General features: G+C 43.9%; 1 protein-coding gene across 4 annotated transcripts in view; it reads right to left on the reverse strand.

Moving 5' to 3' along the window:
- WDR11 (WD repeat domain 11) overlaps nt 1–21,085 on the reverse strand; it is a 107,610-nt gene that overhangs the window by 9,914 nt on the left and 76,611 nt on the right. For all 4 annotated transcript variants that reach the window (XM_078774372.1, XM_078774374.1, XM_078774375.1 and 1 more), the window contains 4 exons: nt 13,609–13,717; nt 8,931–8,993; nt 6,196–6,261; nt 3,357–3,537 (listed from right to left, as the gene is read on the reverse strand). In XM_078774372.1, the coding sequence (XP_078630498.1) occupies nt 3,357–3,537; nt 6,196–6,261; nt 8,931–8,993; nt 13,609–13,717 (419 nt within the window). The remainder of the gene's footprint in view (nt 1–3,356; nt 3,538–6,195; nt 6,262–8,930; nt 8,994–13,608; nt 13,718–21,085) is intronic.

The raw sequence follows: 21,085 nt of genomic DNA on the forward strand, positions 1-21,085 counted from the left end.
CACCTTCAGACCTTTTATCTCCATACATTCCTTCCACTTGTTCATCTTTTCCTTCAGTCCATCCATACTTTCCGCAATCAACACCAGATCATCTGCATACAACAACTCCCACGGTAAACCCTCCTTTACGTTCTGAGCCAGCACCTCCATCACAGCTACAAATAGTAGTGGACTTAGTACCGACCCTTGATGCACTCCCACCTTCACCTCAAACTCACCACTGTTCCCGTCCTTCGTCCTTACAGCTGTGCGCGCTCTTTTGTACATTGCCATCACTACTCTGATCAACCATTCCTCCACTTCTAACTTCCTCAATGCCCATGTCAATACTTCACGTGGAACCCTATCGAATGCTTTCTCCAGATCAACAAACCCAAGAAAAAACTTCTTCCTCTTCTCCATGTACTTCTCCTGCAACTGCCTCACAATAAAGAGCGCGTCTGTCATTCCTCTTCCTGGCATAAATCCAAACTGCATTTCGTCGATCTTCACCTTCTTCCTTATCCTCCTCTCCAACACCCTTTCCAATACGTTCATTCCATGCTCCAATAACTTTATCGCTCGGTACGAGCCACACTGCAGAGGGTCACCTTTCCCCTTGTACAGAGGGACGAGGGTACTCGGTTCCCAATCCACTGGAATGCGGCCTTCTTTCACCACCAGATTACAGATCTCTGTCATTCTCTTCACACCCCAACTTCCTGCTGCCTTCAACATATCTCCCACAACTCCCGTTGGCCCTCCCACTTTTCTACTCTTCATCGCTTTTATCGCTTCCTCAACTTCCTTCTCAGTTATCTTCTCTGCCGGTACTAAAACTGGGTTACTCTCGATGTTGCCATCCCATTCATTCTCTGTATTCAACAGCATTTCCATATATCTCTTCCATCTTCCTTTAATTCCATCTGGGTCCACAACGATTTGTCCCACTTCATCCTTCAAGCAACTCACTCCCATCACATCACACCTCTCTTTCATTATCTGCTTTGCAATCCTGAATACCGCTCTCTGACCCTCTCCCGAATCCAAGCGTTCTCCGAACATTTTCCTACATGCCTCCTGCACCTTTGCTACCTCTTTGTTTGCAGCCTTCTTGGCTGCCTTATAACATTCATGCTCTGCTTTTTCTGCTCCCGTACCCTTCGCCTTCTGCCACTCCTTGAACTTCTTCCTGTTCTCGTCAATCCTCTTTCCAACTTCATCATCCCACCACCATGTTTCCGAGTGCCTCGGTGGTCCTTTTGTCCATCCACATACCTCACCAACGGCTCCCAACAGACTATCTTTCATTGACATCCAACCACGTTCAAGCTCAACCACATCATCCTCCACCCTACTCAGCCTCTCTTTTAATGCCTCCCTTACTGTCACCTCTTTCAACCTCCACACCTTCATTCTCGGTTGGTACTTCACCCGCCGAGCTCTCCTCGCACCTTTCACCCTTATGTCGCAGACAACCAAGTGGTGCTGTGAAACAGCCTCCTCCCCCGGGATCACCTTTGTGTCCCGGAGGTGCCCCCTATCTCGCCTACGCACCATCAGGTAGTCAACGGTTGTCGTCGACCCACCTGACGTGTATGTAACAAGCTTATTATCCCCTTTCTGGAACTGAGTATTACAAATCAACAAATCAGCTCCATCAGAAAACTCCAAAATCCTTTCACCTTCTCCATTTCTCACACCATATCCGTAACCCCCATGAACTCCCTCAAAACCGTCCATACTCCTTCGCACATGTCCATTTAGGTCTCCTCCTACCACAACAACTTCCTCATCTTTCACGTTTTCCATCAGCTTCTCTATCGCACACCAGAACTTGTCCTTCTCTTCATCGCTCCAACCAACCTGCGGAGCATATCCCGAGATGACGTTCACCAAGAGCTTTCCAATCATCATTTTCACCATCATCAACCTATCACTCACTCTAGTCACACTCACCACACTGTCTACAAACTCCTCAGAAAACAGGACGCCAACACCATTCACGCCCCCCGGGCACCCTTGCCACACAAACTTGTATTTCTGTCCCTGCCTACCCTTAACCATTCTCACACCACTTCCCTTCCATCTCGTCTCTTGCACACAACATATATTCACTCTTCTTCTGACCAATACTTCCACCACTTCTCCTGATCTCCCTGTCATTGTCCCTACATTCCATGTCCCAAACCTCAGAAACCGATCTCCACTTCGGGCTGTACCCTGCCCATATGTCGTTGTAATTGTCATGGTTCTCTTTTTGAGGCAATGTTTTTATGGCAGGATGCCCTTCCTGACGCCAAACCTCTTAGTCGCCTCTTACAACACGCAGGGATACAGTGTACCTATTCTAACCAGGGTACACACAGGGAGTATTTTAAAAAGTTTTGCAAATTTATTTTAAAAAAATAATTAAATTGACATAAGTATTCATACCCTTTGCTATGACACTTTAAATTTAGCTCAGGTGCCTCCCATTTCTCTGGATCATCTTTGAGATGTTTCTACACCTTGATTGGAGTCCACCTGTGGTAAATTCAATTGATTTGACATGATTTGGAAAGGCACACACCTGTCTTTATAAGGTCTCACAGATGACTTTGCATATCAGAGCAAAAAACCAAGCCATAAGGTCGAAGGAACTGTCTGCAGAGATCAGAGACAGGATTGTGTCGAGGCACAGATCTGGGGAAGCCGACAAAAAAATTTCTGCTGCATTGAAGGTTCCCAAGAGCACAGTGGCCTCCATAATTCTTAAATGGAAGAAGTTTGGAACAACCAGGACTCTTCCTAGAGCTGGCCGCCCGGCCAAACTGAGCAATCGGGGGAGAAGGGCCTTGGTAAGAGAGGTGACCAAGAACCCGATGGTCACTCTGGCTGAGCTCCAGAGATCCTGTGTGGAGATGGCAGAAACTTCGAGAAGGACAACCATCACTGCAACACTCCACCGATCTGGGCTTTATGGCAGAGTGGCCAGACGGAAGCCTCTCCTCAGTGAAAGACACATGAAAGCCCGCTTGGAGTTTGCAAAAAAGCACCTAAAGGACTCTTCGACTGTGAGAAACAAGATTCTCTGTGAATTCTGTATGTGAGAAACAAGATTGTGAAACAAGAAACAAATCCATAATAGTGGAGTAAATCTAACCTACTCAAACACCCGGTCCATACTATTATTAACACAATCTATGGATTCCCCAGACCCTCTCCCGCCCCCCTCACCCCCCCCCCTACCACTTACACATAACAGTATCTTCAGACATACACTTTAAATACCGTTAATGGAAGTGAAATAAAACGGTTTGTTTGGATATGATCCTCTCAATAAATTTTACAAAAATCAAAATAAAGATATTGTGCATTGAAAAAGTTCCCACAACCTGATAAAAAGAATTCTCGCAGAGAAGATCATAACATGTATCAAGAGAGCCGCTGTGCATTACAGTCTGCAAATTCTGCTTGAACTGGGCACCGCCTTCCCCACAATGCATCACTGCATAATGTTGCAGGTAAAAGGCAGAAATCGTCCAAAAATGCAGCTCGGATTCATCTCCAAATAGCCTGAAGAGAAACACAAAGATGAACAGTTTTTCAGCGACATACTTTTATTCTGGATGCTTCATGTTTGAATGATCATCTATAAATTGTGCTCTTATTCAGCTTCATCTTCAAAAACAAAGTTTGACATTTCAAACTGACTGCGTACATTTTGATCTGTTGAATGAGTTTTCAAGGTTAAAGTTCACTTAATGTTACAAGAGATTTGAAAAGGAAAGGGAAGTTTGTGAAACGTACCCTACTTTTAAGGTATCCCTCGTATTTCACAGACACCTTTGGTCCATTGGTGTGGGAACACCTTAATTCCGGAAGCAGAGAAATCTTTATGATGGGTAATCAGCCACTCCAGGACTTCATATCCTCATCACTTTGAAGCTTGATACCACCAGATGCAGACAGAGTGGTCCAAGTCATGGAATTACTTGGGAACATTAATTATGAAAAATTGCTAAGTGGGAATGGGTACAGGAGAAAGCATGAGGTGATTATAGGCAGCACTCTAGGAAAAACTAAGTGGAGGGGTGGGGGTTGCATGAGACAATTGACATGGGGTAGAGGGAAGGAGGGATTCAACTCAACAGAGGAAAAGCGACGGATGAATGAATAGAGGAATTAGCGTTCAACTTCTAGAATTAGGGAAGATGTGAGATTCTGGAAGAGTGTGTGCAACATGGACAATCTGGCGAAGGACGGAGAGACAGGATTGTGAGATAGGAGTGAGACGATAGAAAACAGAGGAGGTGGGGGGGGGGGGGGGGAGGGGAGGGAAGCCAAACTGACAATTTAAGATTAATGAGTTGGAGAAGAGTTAATTTCTGAGGTCTAACATGAACGTATCAATGGATTAACCTCCATCACTTTGATTAATTATGATTGGTGACCAATCTGTAGTTGAATGGAATGGACTCACAACCCATGTTGTGAATGGGGGTGACATTTGCAACTTTCCAAGATGAAGGCTGCAGGAGACCTTGGAACCCTTACCTGCTAGAATTTTAGGTGTAAACATATTATGGAATCCACAGTTCCAATACCGATACAAAGCTCTCTTGCAATATCACACAACATGGGTACATGTTTCTGGGAGACAATACCTGGCTGCATGCAAGCATGCTTTTTAGTTATTACCAATTCACATCCATTTTAAACCTTTTTACACAAGTAAACTAATTTCTGTGCAAGACATACCACCAAGCTCCAGCTAATGTGTACATTTTTGTTCACCAGAAACTTCATTGCAAAATATTGCAACAAAATATGGTACACTCATCACGAAAATGTCCTGCAAGTATCCAGAATGCTTTGCACAGCCATGATTTCACTTCACACAGAAAATTTCAGATGCTGAGTTCTACACTAAACTAGCTTTCATGGCTGGCAGTCTTTTACAATTATATCAAACAAAACGTACAGGTTATCCTTTACCTTCCTGCATTGTATTTGCAAATGCACATATGAATGCACTCCAGTGGAATGTTAGTAAAAGGTGTGATACCATGGCATACTTGAAATATCTCCCTGGATACTAAAATAGCAAATAACTAGAACAACACTCATCGACGTCACGACCGCGACCGATATGCCTCTGCCCACATTATTACATCATTATAATACTTATTTCAAGTTTGATTTAAATCCATTCAGCTGTTCTCAAGATATCACATTTTTACCTGACATGGCCTCTAAACTTTGACCTCTTGACCCAAAAATTTCATCAATTCATGCTTGCATCATGATACATACCTGTACCAAGTTCTAATTTAAATCCCTTCAGCTGTTCACAAGTTATCACATTTTTACCTGACACAACCTCTGACATTTGGCCTTTCACCTCAGGACCCCAAAATATAATCAGTCAATCTTTACATCATTCTACATATCTGTACCAAGTTTGAATTAGATCCTTTTAGGCGTTCTCAAGTTATAGATCTATTACAGACGTTGACCTTTGACCTCTTGCACCCAAATTCTAATCAGTTAATCTTTACATCATTACACATACCTGGAGCAAGTTTGAATTAGATCACTTCAGCCATTCTCAAGTTATAGATCTATTACAGACTTTGACCTTTTACACAAAAATCGAATCAGTTAATCTTTACATCATTATACATACCTGTACCAAGTTTGAATTAGATCACTTCAGTAGTTCTCAAGTTGGACCTATTACAGACTTTGACCTTTGACCTCTTGCACCCAAATTCTAATCAGTTCATCTTTAAATCATTCCACATAATTGTACCAAATTTGGTCAGAATCCTATCACTGGTTCACAAGTTATCACGATAACAAGACATTTACCTAACATGACCTCTGACCTTTGACTTCGTAACCCCAAAATCTAATCGGTTCGTCGTCGGCTCATTGTACATACCTGCACGAAGTTTGACTAAGATCCCTTCAGCCATTCTCAAGTTATCGCGGGAACGAAAACCTATCACGGCCAGACAGACGGACCGATGGACGGATGGACGGACAACCTGAAAACATAATGCCTCCGGTGACTTCGTCAATGGAGGCAAGAAAAACCTAAAACCATCGACATATCTTCAATGCGCAGCAGCTATAAATACAAAACAGCTTTGCCTAAAATTTCACAACGACCTTCTCTTTCAAAAGAGTGGTTATACTAAACATTTCCACCTGGCATGGTGAGCATACCTGGCAGTGAGTAACAATCGCTGTAGAAAGGTGAACTCGGGGTCGAGAAAAAGGCTCTTGTGTTCACTGAAAAGAAACAAGAATTACCTCATTGTGGTCACAATCTGTGACAAAATCCGATAATGGGCCGATTGGGAAACACATTTAATGCGCTATTAATAGATTAACTTGACACATCTCACCCATGACAGGTTCTGCCACAGTCATATCAGAAGGAGCTGATTCGTCATATGGTCACGGATTGTTCAACCCCAATATGGGGCCGTTCAAAAATTATGTAACGCAATTTTCTTAGGGAGGCATGTACTGTGCTTGCTGACGGGCTTGATTAAACCTTACTAATTTTTATTCATCATATGATATATTTTTTTGCTAATAAAATATATGATATATCTTCTATATATACAGATTTAGCATTTAATAGGGAATATTTTTTTGTGGGGGTGAACTTACTTTTCAAGATGTCTTAGAACCAAAAGTTCATTGGAATTATGTTGAAATTATTCTAGATTTTGTTAATGTGACCTTTAAAAGAAACAAAATCCACATTTGACATTTCGAAACAAATAAATTGATCCTTGAGAGTGATGTAAACTGATATCGAACTCAATTCATGGACAGTACTGTGTTAAACTTCTGTACGTTTTCCAGAAGTATCTCTTTATTTTGCACATTAGCCAAAAAAAATTTCAACAAAAACAAAAGTTAAATTACGACTGGGATTACGGACAGTAAAATTACAGTTCAGTACTTCGTGTAACCCCCACGAGCATTCAGGAGAGCACGTACACGTTGAGGCATGCTGTTCACGAGATTTGCCAAGGTTTGGACAGGAATCGCTTGCCATGCAGTGACAATAGCCTGCTGCAATTCACGCACAGAGGTCGGCTGCTGGTCCAAGTGGTCGATTTGACGCGTTAATTCTGCCCACAAGTTCTCTATCGGATTCATATCCGGGGACATGGCAGGCCACTCCATATGCTCTACACCACGGTCAGCAAGAAAGTGTTGGATCATGCGAGCACGATGAGGCCGTGCATTGTCATCTTGGAAGACAAAGTTTCCTCGAAAGGCTGCACGAGCAAATGGAAGCAATGTTTCTTCCAGAATGACCCTGTACTTGAACTGGTTCAGGTTTCCATTCAGAACAACCAGGTCAGTTTTTCCCCCTGCATGAAAAGCAGCCCAAACGGTCACCCCACCACCTCCAGCTTGGACTCTTGGCACTATACAATCTTCGTTGTAGGCTTCATGCACTTGTCTGCGCACTTGGACGCGGCCATATTGACGATAGACCAGAAATCTAGACTCGTCACTGAAGATCATGTGATTCCAGTGTCCTGGCTGCCATTGACGGTGCTCTCTGGCCCACTGCAATCGGCGCTGGCGGTGTTGTCTGGTCAGGCGTGGCTTTCTCAGGGGACGCCTGGCACGATAGCCTGCTTGAACCAGTCGTTGGTTGACTAGCCTTCTGGATACAGGCACATTTGTCAGTTGCTGCCACTCAGCCCTAAGCCGATTAGCTGACTTGGTACGGCCATTGCGGACTAACCGGTGCAGCTGGCGATCATCCCTCCTTGTGGTTCTGCGGGGATGTCCTGGCCTCACTATTGGAGTAGGGACACCCCTCTGAGCATTTCGTTTCAGGATCTTTGACACCTGACCTTGAGTGAAGCCATACTGCCGAGCAATAGCACGCTGTTTCATGCCGTAATTTCGTAAAGCCACCACTCCATGACAAACAGCATTGTCGAGTTGACGGACCATCTCCAGAGGAAGCGGCAATAACTTTTGGAGACGTGCAGCAGTTGTTTTCCACTAATACAGAACGCAACAACCCTTGTATACCTGACTGTGAAGCCAATCATCAAATGCACCTGTCCGTACATTTTGCCACGCCACCTGTGATATAATCCTGTTGTTGACTTCTTGCTGCGACAGACAATCAGTGACATGGTTCTTTTAACAAATAAATCACCAAAGTGTAAAAGAAACTCACCAGATTGATATACTGAGTTAAGAAAATAAACCCGTCAAGAAAAGAAAAAATATTCCATATTAAATGCCAAGTCTGTATATATATATATGTATGTATGTATGTATGTATGTATGTATGTATGTATGTATGTATGTATGTATGTATGTATGTATATATATATATATATATATATATATATATATATATATATATATATATATATATATATATATATATATATATATATATATATATATATATATATATATATATATATATATATATATATATATATATATATATATATATATATATATATATATATACATACATATATATATATATATATATATATATATATATATATATATATATATATATATATATATATATATATACACTACACACACACACACACACACACACACACACACACACACACACACACACACACACACACACACACACACACACACATATATATTTGTAAACTTTTGACAGAACTGCTTTCCCATTTGTGGAACTGTCTTCCAGAGACAGTTCAATTGCACACCTCCCTCAAGAACTTCAAACAGGTGATGCAACAGATTTTAAAAGTAAAAGTCACTAGTGTTTGTTACTAAGTGTTTTGAGTACTTATGCTGGACAACAAGTATGAAATGTGAGCATGTAAATGCTTGTCATTGTCATCAAATAATACTTGCAGAATATCAAATAAGTCAACAATGTCAATGATCCTGTGCAGTGTGTCACTTACTTTGACAAGACATCGAGATGTTCCTGAACAGGTTTTGTCACATCTTCACCTTCATGATACCAACTGCACGCCACAAAACAAGTGAGTTCAGGCTATGTTAGTTCAAACACAACATTATATCTCAAAACACCACATTATGTCTCAAAACACCACATTATGTCTCAAAACAACACATTATGTCTCAAAACACCGCATTATGTCTCAAAACACCACATTATGTCTCAAAACACCACATTATGTCTCAAAACACCGCATTATGTCTCAAAACACCACATTATGTCTCAAAACACCACATTATGTCTCAAAACACCGCATTATGTCTCAAAACACCGCATTACGTCTCAGAACACCACATTATGTCTCAAAACACCGCATTATGTCTCAAAACACCGCATTATGTCTCAAAACACCGCATTATGTCTCAAAACACCACATTATGTCTCAAAACACAACATTCTTTCCCTCGTGGTCCCCCTGTGCTGTCTTTCCCTTGCGGTCCCCCTGTGCTGTCTTTCCCTCGCGGTCCCCATGTGCTGTCTTTCCCTCGCGGTCCCCCTGTGCTGTCTTTCCCTCGCGGTCCCCCTGTGCTGTCTTTCCCTCGCGGTCCCCCTGTGCTGTCTTTCCCTCACGGTCCCCCTGTACTGTCTTTCCCTCACGGTCCCCTTGTGCTGTCTTTCCCTCACGGTCCCCCTGTGCTGTCTTTCCCTCGTGGTCCCCCTGTGCTGTCTTTCCCTCGCGGTCCCCCTGTGCTGTCTTTCCCTCGCGGTCCCCCTGTGCTGTCTTTCCCTCGCGATCCCCCTGTGCTGTCTTTCCCTCGCGGTCCCCCTGTGCTGTCTTTCCCTCGCGGTCCCCCTGTACTGTCTTTCCCTCGCGGTCCCCCTGTGCTGTCTTTCCCTCGAGGTCCCCCTGTGCTGTCTATCCCTCGCGGTCCCCCTGTGCTTTCTTTCCCTCGTGGTCCCCCTGTGCTGTCTTTCCCTCGTGGTCCCCCTGTGCTGTCTTTTCCTCGTGGTCCCCCTGTGCTGTCTTTCCCTCGCGGTCCCCCTGTGCTGTCTTTCCCTCGTGGTCCCCCTGTACTGTCTTTCCGTCGTGGTCCCCCTGTGCTGTCTTTCCCTCGTGGTCCCCCTGTACTGTCTTTCCCTCGTGGTCCCCCTGTGCTGTCTTTCCCTCGTGGTCCCCCTGTACTGTCTTTCCCTCGTGGCCCCCCTGTGCTGTCTTTCCCTCGTGGTCCCCCTGTACTGTCTTTCCCTCGTGGTCCCCCTGTGCTGTCTTTCCCTCGTGGTCCCCCTGTGCTGTCTTTCCCTCGTGGTCCCCCTGTGCTATCTTTCCCTTGTGGTCCCCCTGTACTGTCTTTCCCTCGTGGTCCCCCTGTACTGTCTTTCCCTCGTGGTCCCCCTGTACTGTCTTTCCCTCGTGGTCCCCCTGTGCCGTCTTTCCCTCGTGGTCCCCCTGTGCTGTCTTTCCCTCGCGGTTGTCAGCTCTTTCACAAGCCTCGATTTAGTATACAAAAAAGAAAAGAAAAAAGGAGTGCACAAGAGGATTGGAAATCTACATAAGACCCAGTGTTTGTGTGTCAGTTTTGCATCTCCCAAACCAACTGTCACACAAAGTTGAAAACTGTACCATATTGATTGCCAAGGACCTGAGCAGTGCAGGGTCAAAATGTTTTTGATTCAGCCAAAAACGATTTCATTTTTCACATCAATAAATTCCCAAAGCAATGATGAACACTGACTGCTTCATGTAGCTAGGCGACAAGTCGTGAGATGCTGCTGAAAGATTGTGCGGGGATAGGTACACTGTGATTGGCTCTGGCAAGTAACGTCAACACACCCTTACTGTACCCCTGTTTTTAAAATGAAAAGTATAAAAAAATTTGAGCTGCAAAAAATGAACAAAAAGTGGGCCTACGAGTGGAATAAAGTTCCAGTGTGGATCTGATCAGGAGCAATCCAAATGTCTTCAGAATTATGTTGCACTAGCAGAAGCCAGTGTCGTAAAAATACCATGATATAAAAAAGAACAAAACTAGAAAGCATCTGAAATGCATAGCCCGTCCACATCTGCTTTGTATTTAGATGTATTCTTCTTCTTCTACTTCCGTATGCTAAACATGACGAAAACAGCAAAAAAAAATCAAAAATAAACATTGCCAGTTTTATGCAACCTTGACCTTTGAACTTTAGATGTAAAAAGAAATCGGTTTCTAGCTTTTGATTGCTGAACCAATTCAGTAACCGAATATGCAAATTCTTAAATGTTCAGGTCAATTGGATTATAATTTACGATTTTATGTGATACTGACCTTTGATCTTTTGGCCAAATTAGTAGTCTGTCTTCTCCATATTCTCATAATAAAGTTTTGTTGAAAATTTGATGACAAAGCTCAAATTGTAAATTAAAATTTCAGGTCAATTGGATTATAATTGATGATTTTAGGTAATGCTAACCTTTGACCTTCTGACAAAATGATTAATTTAACTTCTCCATATTCTCATAATAAAACTTTGTTGAAAATTTGATGACAAAAGCTTAAATGATAAAAAAAACATTATGACCCGGACAGACACAGAAATGATTGCAAAATCCCATCTCCTGCTGCGTGGGGGTTGGCCAAAAAAAGGAAGCCTTTTATTCATGTGCTGGTTTGAAAGAGCTAAAATTTGAGGTTATACATTATTTAATAGGAAAAGAAAGATTTTTTGGGAGTGATGGATGCAGCAGTCCTATGGCCTATGCACCACCCAAGTTAAAATTTTTGTTTGATTGAATATATATATTTTTTTTTTCCTGGAGGTTTGGATTAATTAGAAGAAACTTTTACATATTTTTTTTCTCCCCAAGAAGCGTTTCCGTGTTTCAGGGTGAGACAAACAGAGAGACAGATATTACCCTATTATACAGACTTGGCATTTAATATGGAATATTTTTTTTGTGGGGGTGAACTTACTTTTCAAGTTGACTTAGAACCAAAAGTTCATTGGAATTATGTTGAAATTATTCTAGATTTTGTTAATGTGACCTTTAAAAGAAACAAAAACTACATTTGACATTTAGAAGCAAATAAATTGATCCTTGAAAGTGATGTCAACTGATATCAAACTCAATTCACGGACAGTACTGTGTGAAACTTCTGTACGTTTTCCAGAAGTATCTCTTTATTTTGCACATTAGCCAAAAAAAATTTCAACAAAAACAAAAGCTAAATTATGACTGGGATTACAGACAGTAAAATTACAGTTCAGTACTTCGTGTAACCCCCACGAGCATTCAGGAGAGCACGTACACGTTGAGGCATGCTGTTCACGAGATTTGCCAAGGTTTGGACAGGAATCGCTTGCCATGCAGTGACAATAGTCTGCTGCAATTCACGCACAGAGGTAGGCTGCTGGTCCAAGTTGTCGATTTGACGCGTTAATTCTGCCCACAAGTTCTCTATCGGATTCATATCCGGGGACATGGCAGGCCACTCCATATGCTCTACACCACGGTCAGCAGGAAAGTGTTGGATCATGCGAGCACGATGAGGCCGTGCATTGTCATCTTGGAAGACAAAGTTTCCTCGAAAGGCTGCATGAGCAAATGGAAGCAATGTTTCTTCCAGAATGACCCTGTACTTGAACTGGTTCAGGTTTCCATTCAGAACAACCAGGTAAGTTTTGCCCCCTGCATGAAAAGCAGCCCAAACGGTCACCCCACCACCTCCAGCTTGGACTCTTGGCACTATACAATCTTCGTTGTGGGCTTCATGCACTTGTCTGCGCACTCGGACGTGGCCATCTTGGCGATAGACCAGAAATCTAGACTCGTCACTGAAGGTCACGTGATTCCAGTGTCCTGGCTGCCATTGACGGTGCTCGCTGGCTCACTGCAATTGGCGCTGGCTGTGTTGTCTGGTCAGTCGTGGCTTTCTCAGGGGACGACTGGCACGATAGCCTGCTTGAACCAGTCGTTGGTTGACTAGCCTTCTGGATGCAGGCACATTTGTCAGTTGCTGCCACTCAGCCCTAAGCCGATTAGCTGACTTGATACGGCCATTGCAGACTAACCGGTGCAGCTGGCGATCATCTCTCCTTGTGGTTCTGCGTGGACGTCCTGGCCTCGGTATTGGAGTAGGGACACCCCTCTGAGCATTTCGTTTCAGGATCTTTGACACCTGACCTTGAGTGATGCCATACTGCCGAGCAATAGCACGCTGTTTCATGCCAGAATTTCGTAAAGCCACCACTCCATGACAAACAGCATTGTCAAGTTGACGGACCATCTCCAGAGGAAGCGGCAATAACTTTTGTAGACGTGCAGCAGTTGTTTTCCACTAATACAGAATGCAACAACCCTTATATACCCGATTGTGAAGCCAATCGTCAAATGTACCTGTCCTTACATTTTGTCACGCCACCTGTGATATAATCCTGTTATTGACTTCTTGCTGCGAAAGACAATCAGTGACATGGTTCTTTCAACAAAGACATCACCGAAGGGTAAAAGAAACTCACCAGATTGATATACTGAGTTCAGAAAGTAAACCTAAGTCAAGAAAAAAAAAAATTCCAAATTAAATGCCAAGTCTGTATATAAATATATAGATGAGGTAAATAGACAATGATACATCACGAAGCAATTAAAGACAGAAATGAGCAGGAAAGAATGACGTATTAAACAAGTAAATTAGAGGCCTGACACTGTGCTGAAGTCCAGGGTATATTGCTGATCGCAAGGTTGATGCTGAAGAAAGACTTTGAGAGCCAACGCTATCTTAGGTTGCAGTAGATATGGACACCAAATGGCATCTGGGGGACAACAAAAGAGAGAAGCATCGTCATTGGTATAAAGGGGAATATAGCATTGGAAGAGGCATTGACAAGAATTTAAAAAATAGCTGAATGACGAGCCAACTTTAAACAAACATCAAAGGCATCCTCTGTTCACTAAATGGTAGCAACATAAATGGTGTGTGTGTGCCAGTCAGGTCATTGGGATTTAGAAATAAAAGAGGAAAATTAATTAATTAATTTACACATTAACCAAAGGGGATGGCCAAAATTAACTGGGCAGGAAGGACAGATATGTACCATGCTTCTGATAGAAGATGGTGGAAAAAAGCAGGAAATGCAATATACTTGCACACCAATGATTAATACTCCAGTGACCTGACTGGCACGCGCGCGCACACACACACACACACACACACACACACACACACACACACACACACACACACACACACACACACACACACACACACACACACCCTGTGTCACACCAGCAACTTGCTGCAGGAGTTCTGAACAATGGGAGCATCTGTTTGCCATGCATCTACCCTACTTAGGCATCCATTTCACAGTTTATAAGGATTTTACAGCCAGGAAATAAGATATTACAGTTTAAAAAGGCACTTCCAGCATATAGTTGCGGTCTGTGAACGACACTGAACCACCCACTAACAGACAGTGTCAGCTGCTGTACTGCTTGCTACCTGCAATATCAGTCGGCCAACTTTGGAATGGAATCAATCCATGGACATGTTTCTGGCTCACTAGCATTCATCTCAATGGCATGAACTCCCTCCAAGAATTGAGCTGTCAAGCCATACCATGTGGTCTGAAATGTTGACAAGTTTTCTTTACTGGAATGGTGACCAGGAAGTACTAGTAGTGGAGCAGGGCACACTGTGTACTGGAAACGCTTTCATGATGGCACTTTTCCTTCCACACTCAGTAGGGCAATTAAGGAGAAATTTCCTCCTCCCCATTGATTTGAACCTATGTAGTTTTTCCATGCTTTATATCCCATACATGCTGAGCATCAAGCGAGGAAAGACATTCCATTTTTAAAGTCTTTTGCATGACTTGGTCAGGTTGGAATGAACCATTAACCTCAGACTCAGAGTGGACGATCGAACCATTATATTAGCGTGTCAGGTAATTCATCCGACTCATCAGTGATACAATTACCAATGATTCATCTGAATATATTATTGTGTTTATTTTTTGAGAAAATAATCTTTGGAATGTTTACTTGTTGCATAAGTGTCAGAAAACATGACATGCATAACTCTTCATTGGAATATAAAGAATGCTTAACAATATGATGATGCAAGTTGCTTCCAACAGTTGTCATCAGTTTTGCATTATTTCACCTTTGCGAGTGTGCACATAACCAAAGCTCCACATTCCAACTTGGTTTACAGTGTGATTTCACGTTAACAGATTTCAATGATTTATTGCTCCTGAGTTATACATCACAAAAGGACCTTCTTCACAACAAACATATTGACACCCTTTTATCCATTTTGAACAATGTTTACAGTTTTATATTTACAGTGCATTCAGACAGTATTGTTATGTCAGGGGGGTAGAGTGATATATAGAGTCAGATAGATCTGAATAGGTATCATGCTTCATCTGTTGCGATAGGGAATCTACCTTGTAATAAGTTCTATGTTTAGCCCGGGATGTCGGTATAAGCTGTATTGGTGTCCCCGCCACGAGGGAGCGGGGCATGCTAAGTAGTACAGGGATTATGGATAAGATTCCTTTGTTCGTCGTCCCCTCTGTCGCCAAACCTGTGTCCCTTATGGCAACGCACTCATTTAAACACTTAGATAGGTCCTTAGTGCACTCATTAAATAATTCCCCTCCCTTACCACAATGACTTTGGGAAACAGGCAGGAAGCCAGATCGGGGCACCGTCGCATGGGCCGCAGCCAGCCACACCACCAGCTGGGCTAGCAACGAGCCTCGAGCAAGGCTGGAAGCCACGCCCAGGACTGTTGAATGGCCAGGGGGAGGGGCGAGCAACACCACAGGGCGGGAAGCACTTGGCCAATGGGAGGGCACCAGCGCAGTCAGAACATTTGAGAGGTCGAGGGACGAGGCTCTGGTTGGGGGAGAGAAGGGATTGACGTCACACGCGAGGTGACAAAAGGACTCGCTCGACGACATTTTGATCTCTCTGCGATCGACCCCTAGGTGCTTGAAGCTCTTTCTCTTGCTCTTCGCGCTGGACCCCTTCGTGTTGGAGATCCCCCTCGTGCTTGAAGCTAGCTCTCTGCTCTGCGCTGGACTCTTGCCTGGGTTATTCGCGCTCTTCCCTGCGTTCCTGACTGGTGGTCGTTGGTTCGTCATCTTCGTGGTGCTTGGAGCGGGGCTCGGCCCTTCGCGGTGCTTTTGGTGCTGGGAGCGAGGCTCGGTGCTGTGAGTGGGTGGGACCTCGTGTGCGGTCGACGGGGAGATTGGAGCGGGGCGGGTCGCTCGGGGCCTGGCAGAGCGCGCGAGCGAGGCAGACTGAGGGGGCCGCGTTGGACGGCGGACAGATAAGCTCACACCACATCTCCCAATACACGACGAGACATTTCTTTTATTAATTAATTTCCCCTGTGCTGTTGTCGAAGTGTGAGTGCGGGATCCCGATTTAGGACATTTTATTACCGGCGGGTATTTTCCTGTCCCGCTATTTCTTGTAAAATAAACCCTTGTATTATTTTCTTTGCCATTCCGAAATCTTGTGTTCGTTTGAGTTAATCCCCCCTGCAGGATCGGAGCTGCCGTCGGTTCGCTATAGGTAAGCGCTTCGGCTTCTTCTTCTTCATTCTTCCTCCCATGCTTTTATAGCCGAATCCGTATTCGATCGTCGCCTCCATTAAAGCCGTTTGAGACATCCGCGAGCCCTGGTATTAACTGAAGGGATCACGCGACACTATTCAGACCCCTTCACTTTTTTCACATTTTGTTATGTTGCAGCCTTATGCTGAAATCGTTTAAATTCATTTTTTCTCTCAACAATCTACACTCAATACCCCATAATGACAAAGAGAAAACAGGATTTTAGAACGTTTTGCAAATTTATTAAAAAGAAAAAACTGAAATATCACATTGACATAAGTATTCATACCCTTTGTTATGACACTTGAAATTTAGCTCAGGTGCCTCCCATTTATCTTGATCATTTTTGAGATGTTTCTACACCTTGATTGGAGTCCACCTGTGGTAAATTCAATTGATTGGACATGATTTGGAAAGACACACAACTGTCAATATAATATAAGGTCTCACAGCTGACAATGCATATCAGAGCAAAAACCAAGCCATGAGGTCAAAGGTACTGCCTGCAGAGCTCAGAGACAGGATTGTGTCGAGGCACAGATTGGGGAAGCCTACAAAAAAATTTCTGCTGCAATGAAGGTTTCCAAGAGCACAGTGGCCTCCATAATTTTTAAATGGAAGAAGTTTGGAACAACCAGGACTCTTCCGAGGGCTGGCCGCCCGGCCAAACTGAGCAATCGGGGGAGAAGGGCCTTGGTAAGAGAGGGGACCAAGAAACCGATGGTCACTCTGGCTGAGCTCCAGATATCCTGTGTGGAGATGGTAGAAACTTCCAGAAGGACAACCATCACTGCAACACTCCACCGATCTGGGCTTTATGGCAGAGTGGCCAGACGGAAGCCAAACAGTTCAATCTTGGTTTCATCAGACCACAGAATCTTGTTTCTCTCAGTCTGAGAGTCCTTTAGGTGCTTTTTTGCAAACTCCAAGCAGGCTTTCATGTGTCTTTCACTGAGGAGAGGCTTCCGTCTGGCCACTCTGCCATAAAGCCCAGATCGGTGGAGTGTTGCGGTGATGGTTGTCCTTCTGGAAGTTTCTCCCATCTCCACACAGGATCTCTGGAGCTCAGCCAGAGTGACCATCGGGTTCTTGGTCACCTCTCTTACCAAGGCCCTTCTCCCCCGATTGCTCAGTTTGGCCGGGCGGCCAGCTCTACGAAACTTCTTCCATTTAAGAATTATGGAGGCCACTGTGCTCTTGGGAACCTCCAATGCAGCAGAAATTTTTTTGTAGGCTTCCCCAGATCTGTGCCTCGACACAATCCTGTCTCTGAGCTCTGCAGGCAGTTCCTTCGACCTCATGGCTTTGGTTTTGCTCTGATATGCATTGTCAGCTGTGAGACCTTATATAGACAGGTGTGTGTCTTTCTAAATCATGTCCAATCAATTGAATTTACCACAGGTGGATTCCAATCAAGGTGTAGAAACATCTCAAAGATGATCAAGAGAAATGGGAGGCACCTGAGCTAAATTTCAAGTGTCAGCAAAGGGTATGAATACTTATGTCAATGTGATATTTCAGTTTTTTCTTTTTAATAAATTTGCAAAACTTTCTAAAATCCTGTTTTCTCTTTGTCATTATGGGGGTATTGAGTGTAGATTGATGAGGGAAAAAATGAATTTATACGATTTCAGCATAAGGCTGCAACATAACAAAATGTGAAAAAAGTGAAGGGGTCTTAATACTTTCTGAATGCACTGTATATTTAGACATAAAATAATTCATTCATTCAATCTAGCTACCTAATGTTTGAGTGCTTCAATCAATTTTTTATGCCACCAAGTTTCATCCGAATCCGTCCATAGTTTTTTTAGATTCCCTGGTCACAAACAGACAGACAAACAAACAAGGTTGAAAACATAACCTCCTTCCACCTTCAGTGGCAGAGGGGTAAAGACAAACGTGGGGGAGGAAGGGGAACATAACCTCTATCCACCTCTGGTGTTGGAGGCATTGGCATTTCAGCATGGCATATTGGCTTGTATTCTCGTATTCCGGTGTTGTGAAAATGGGGAAGGAGGGTCCGAAGAGATAGAGTATCGCATTTGCGTGAAGCAGTGCATCAGAAGTCTACATATGTAAATGCTATGGATCGTACATCAATAAAATAGTCTCAAGAGCCCACGAGCAGCCTGCAGGCCTATGTCCCCCTTCAGCCATCCTTACGATCAAAGCTCCCTCAGATTCACCTTCTCTTTGAACAATCGTGACTATGGACCGGCATCGCCATTCGCTGGTAATCCGAGGACTGGCACAGCTGCCTGGCTTTCGCAGAGGTGTGTGTGTGTGTGTGTGTGTGTGTTTGTGTGTGTTTGTGTGTGTGCATATGCGTCTTGCCAGATCCTCTTGCTCGTCACCTGTGGCCTGATATAGGAGAGAATGGGGGACTTGACCGAGGGCCCAGAGAGATGTCAGAGTGTATAAGAGGCCTTACAGAGCATAATACATCTCACTTAAGAGGCTTACAGAGCATTGCATCACAGGTTGCTCAGCACAATGGAGAATCCAAAAAGCTCAGATGCCTCCAGTGATGCAAGAGAGCATTCAGGGGCTCGACATGTCTTCTCCACTGTGCCGTGGAGAGAATGAGGGCTACAGGAAAGCAAAATAGAGCGAGTCGGTGTTGGCTGCCACCTCAAAACACAGTATTCCAGCTTGGCCCTTTATCCAATTCCCTTCCTTTCACCTACAATTTATATGTTATGTTACCCAATCTCACATACATTCTAACTTTGTTATTTTACTTTCCCCTACAACCTCCCTATCCTTGTGTTTCACTCATGCTTATGGGCTTTGATAAGGATAAGTATAAAGCAATGAGGTTGGTGTTTGTCTTGTCATCTTTGTTGGGGCTACATGCAGACTTGTGCCACAGAGTAAAAGGGATCAGGTCATCGATTGCTGACTCCAGCCGATGATGATTATTTTTGCAATAAATTTTTGTGGTAAAATCATGAAATCCTTCATTTTCTCCAACAAAGTCATCTCAGATCACCAACTTGGTTTCAGACCAGGTCACTCAATCTTGGTCGTGCTGATTCTACTCAACAATGGATGGAGGCCCTCAATGTCGGACATGAGACCAGGGCCATCTTTCTGGGCATATCTCGTGCTTTTGATACAATCTGGCTTCCTATCCTACTCTCCAAACTCTCTGCCTATGGCAACCAAGGCCAACCGCACATATGGCTTACTGACTTCCTCTACTCTTATAACCAATGTGTAGCACTCAACGGAATCCTTTCATATACTCTCCCTGTCAAGGCTGGAGTGCCCCAAGGCAGTGTTCTGGGCCTAGTCCTATTCCAGATCTTCATCAATGATCTCTCTTAATCCCTGAAAAATCATCTTTATCTATTTGCTGATGACTCCACCCTCTGCCATGAGATCCCTCATGATGAGATCCCTCATCCTTCAGACAGGCAGGCTGCAGCCTCTTCCCCCTCTTCAGACCTTGAGAAACATCACAAGATAGGCAAACACATGGAATATGTCTTTAAATCCTGACAAATGTCACACTCTCATGATCTCTCTCCAAAAGTGTTCAAACATGCCCCCCCAGCTCGGTCTGTGCTCTGTCCCCCAAATATTCCCACAGGTCGCACAAGATCTGCCTGCAACCCTCTTATGGTTAAACTGCCAAAATAAAGACTCTCTGCTCACCTTCACTCTTTCATTCCTCTTTTCTCCCACCTCTGGAACAAACTCCCTCACTCTCTTCAATCCCACTCCTCCCTCCAGGTCTTTAAAACAGCTGTTCACCACCATCTCTTATCTTCCCCCATCCAAAACCTTGATCTTTCTACCCCCGTTATTTCACCCCAGATCCACTTTTTTGAAATACTGACTTCTGTCCTGGAAGTCCTTGCAGTGCCCATGTGTTTTATACCTCTCCCACCCCCCACCCCCTTCCCATGCCTTCTCCCCCCAAGCCCTCTCCCTCCCACAGATCTCTCGATGTCGCTGCTCTCAAATGTTGTACTTGTGTGCTTCCCTCTCTCTCCCCATCTTGTCTCCCGCTCCCTTTATCATGTTTTATGTGTCAGTTTGTCTTTTCGTTATCAATGTTAGCTCTTACACGAGTCTCGATCTTGTATTCAAAAAAAAAAAAAAAATGTGTGACAAATCCTCCCCCATCCCTCCTCCTCCCCCCCTCCCCCCCCCCCCCCCATCTACTTTATTAACAATCCTCTTGGAGAAGTTCAGTCATTCAAACTCCTGGGACTCATTATCAGCCATGATCTTTCTTGGGCAAAGCACATTTCCAAAGTTGGTCTCCAAAGCCAGCCGCCGATTGAGCATCCTTCGTCGTACAGTCATTTCTTGACACACCTGAACTTTTATCCACTGGTAAGCCTTTTATCCGCAGCTTGATGGTGCACTGTTCTCCCCAATGGCCTGGCTCCCCTGTCTCACATCTTGCTCAGCTTGACGCTGTGGAAACCCAGGCCTTCAAGATTATTGGAATCTCCCACGATGAAGCTGAGTCTATGGATCTATCACTGCACCATCACAGATGGGTCGATGGCTTCTATGTCTCATAAATTATATTTC

Source organism: Myxine glutinosa, chromosome 3 (assembly GCF_964187855.1).
Source record: "Myxine glutinosa chromosome 3, kmMyxGlut1.1, whole genome shotgun sequence".
NCBI lineage: Eukaryota > Metazoa > Chordata > Myxini > Myxiniformes > Myxinidae > Myxine > Myxine glutinosa.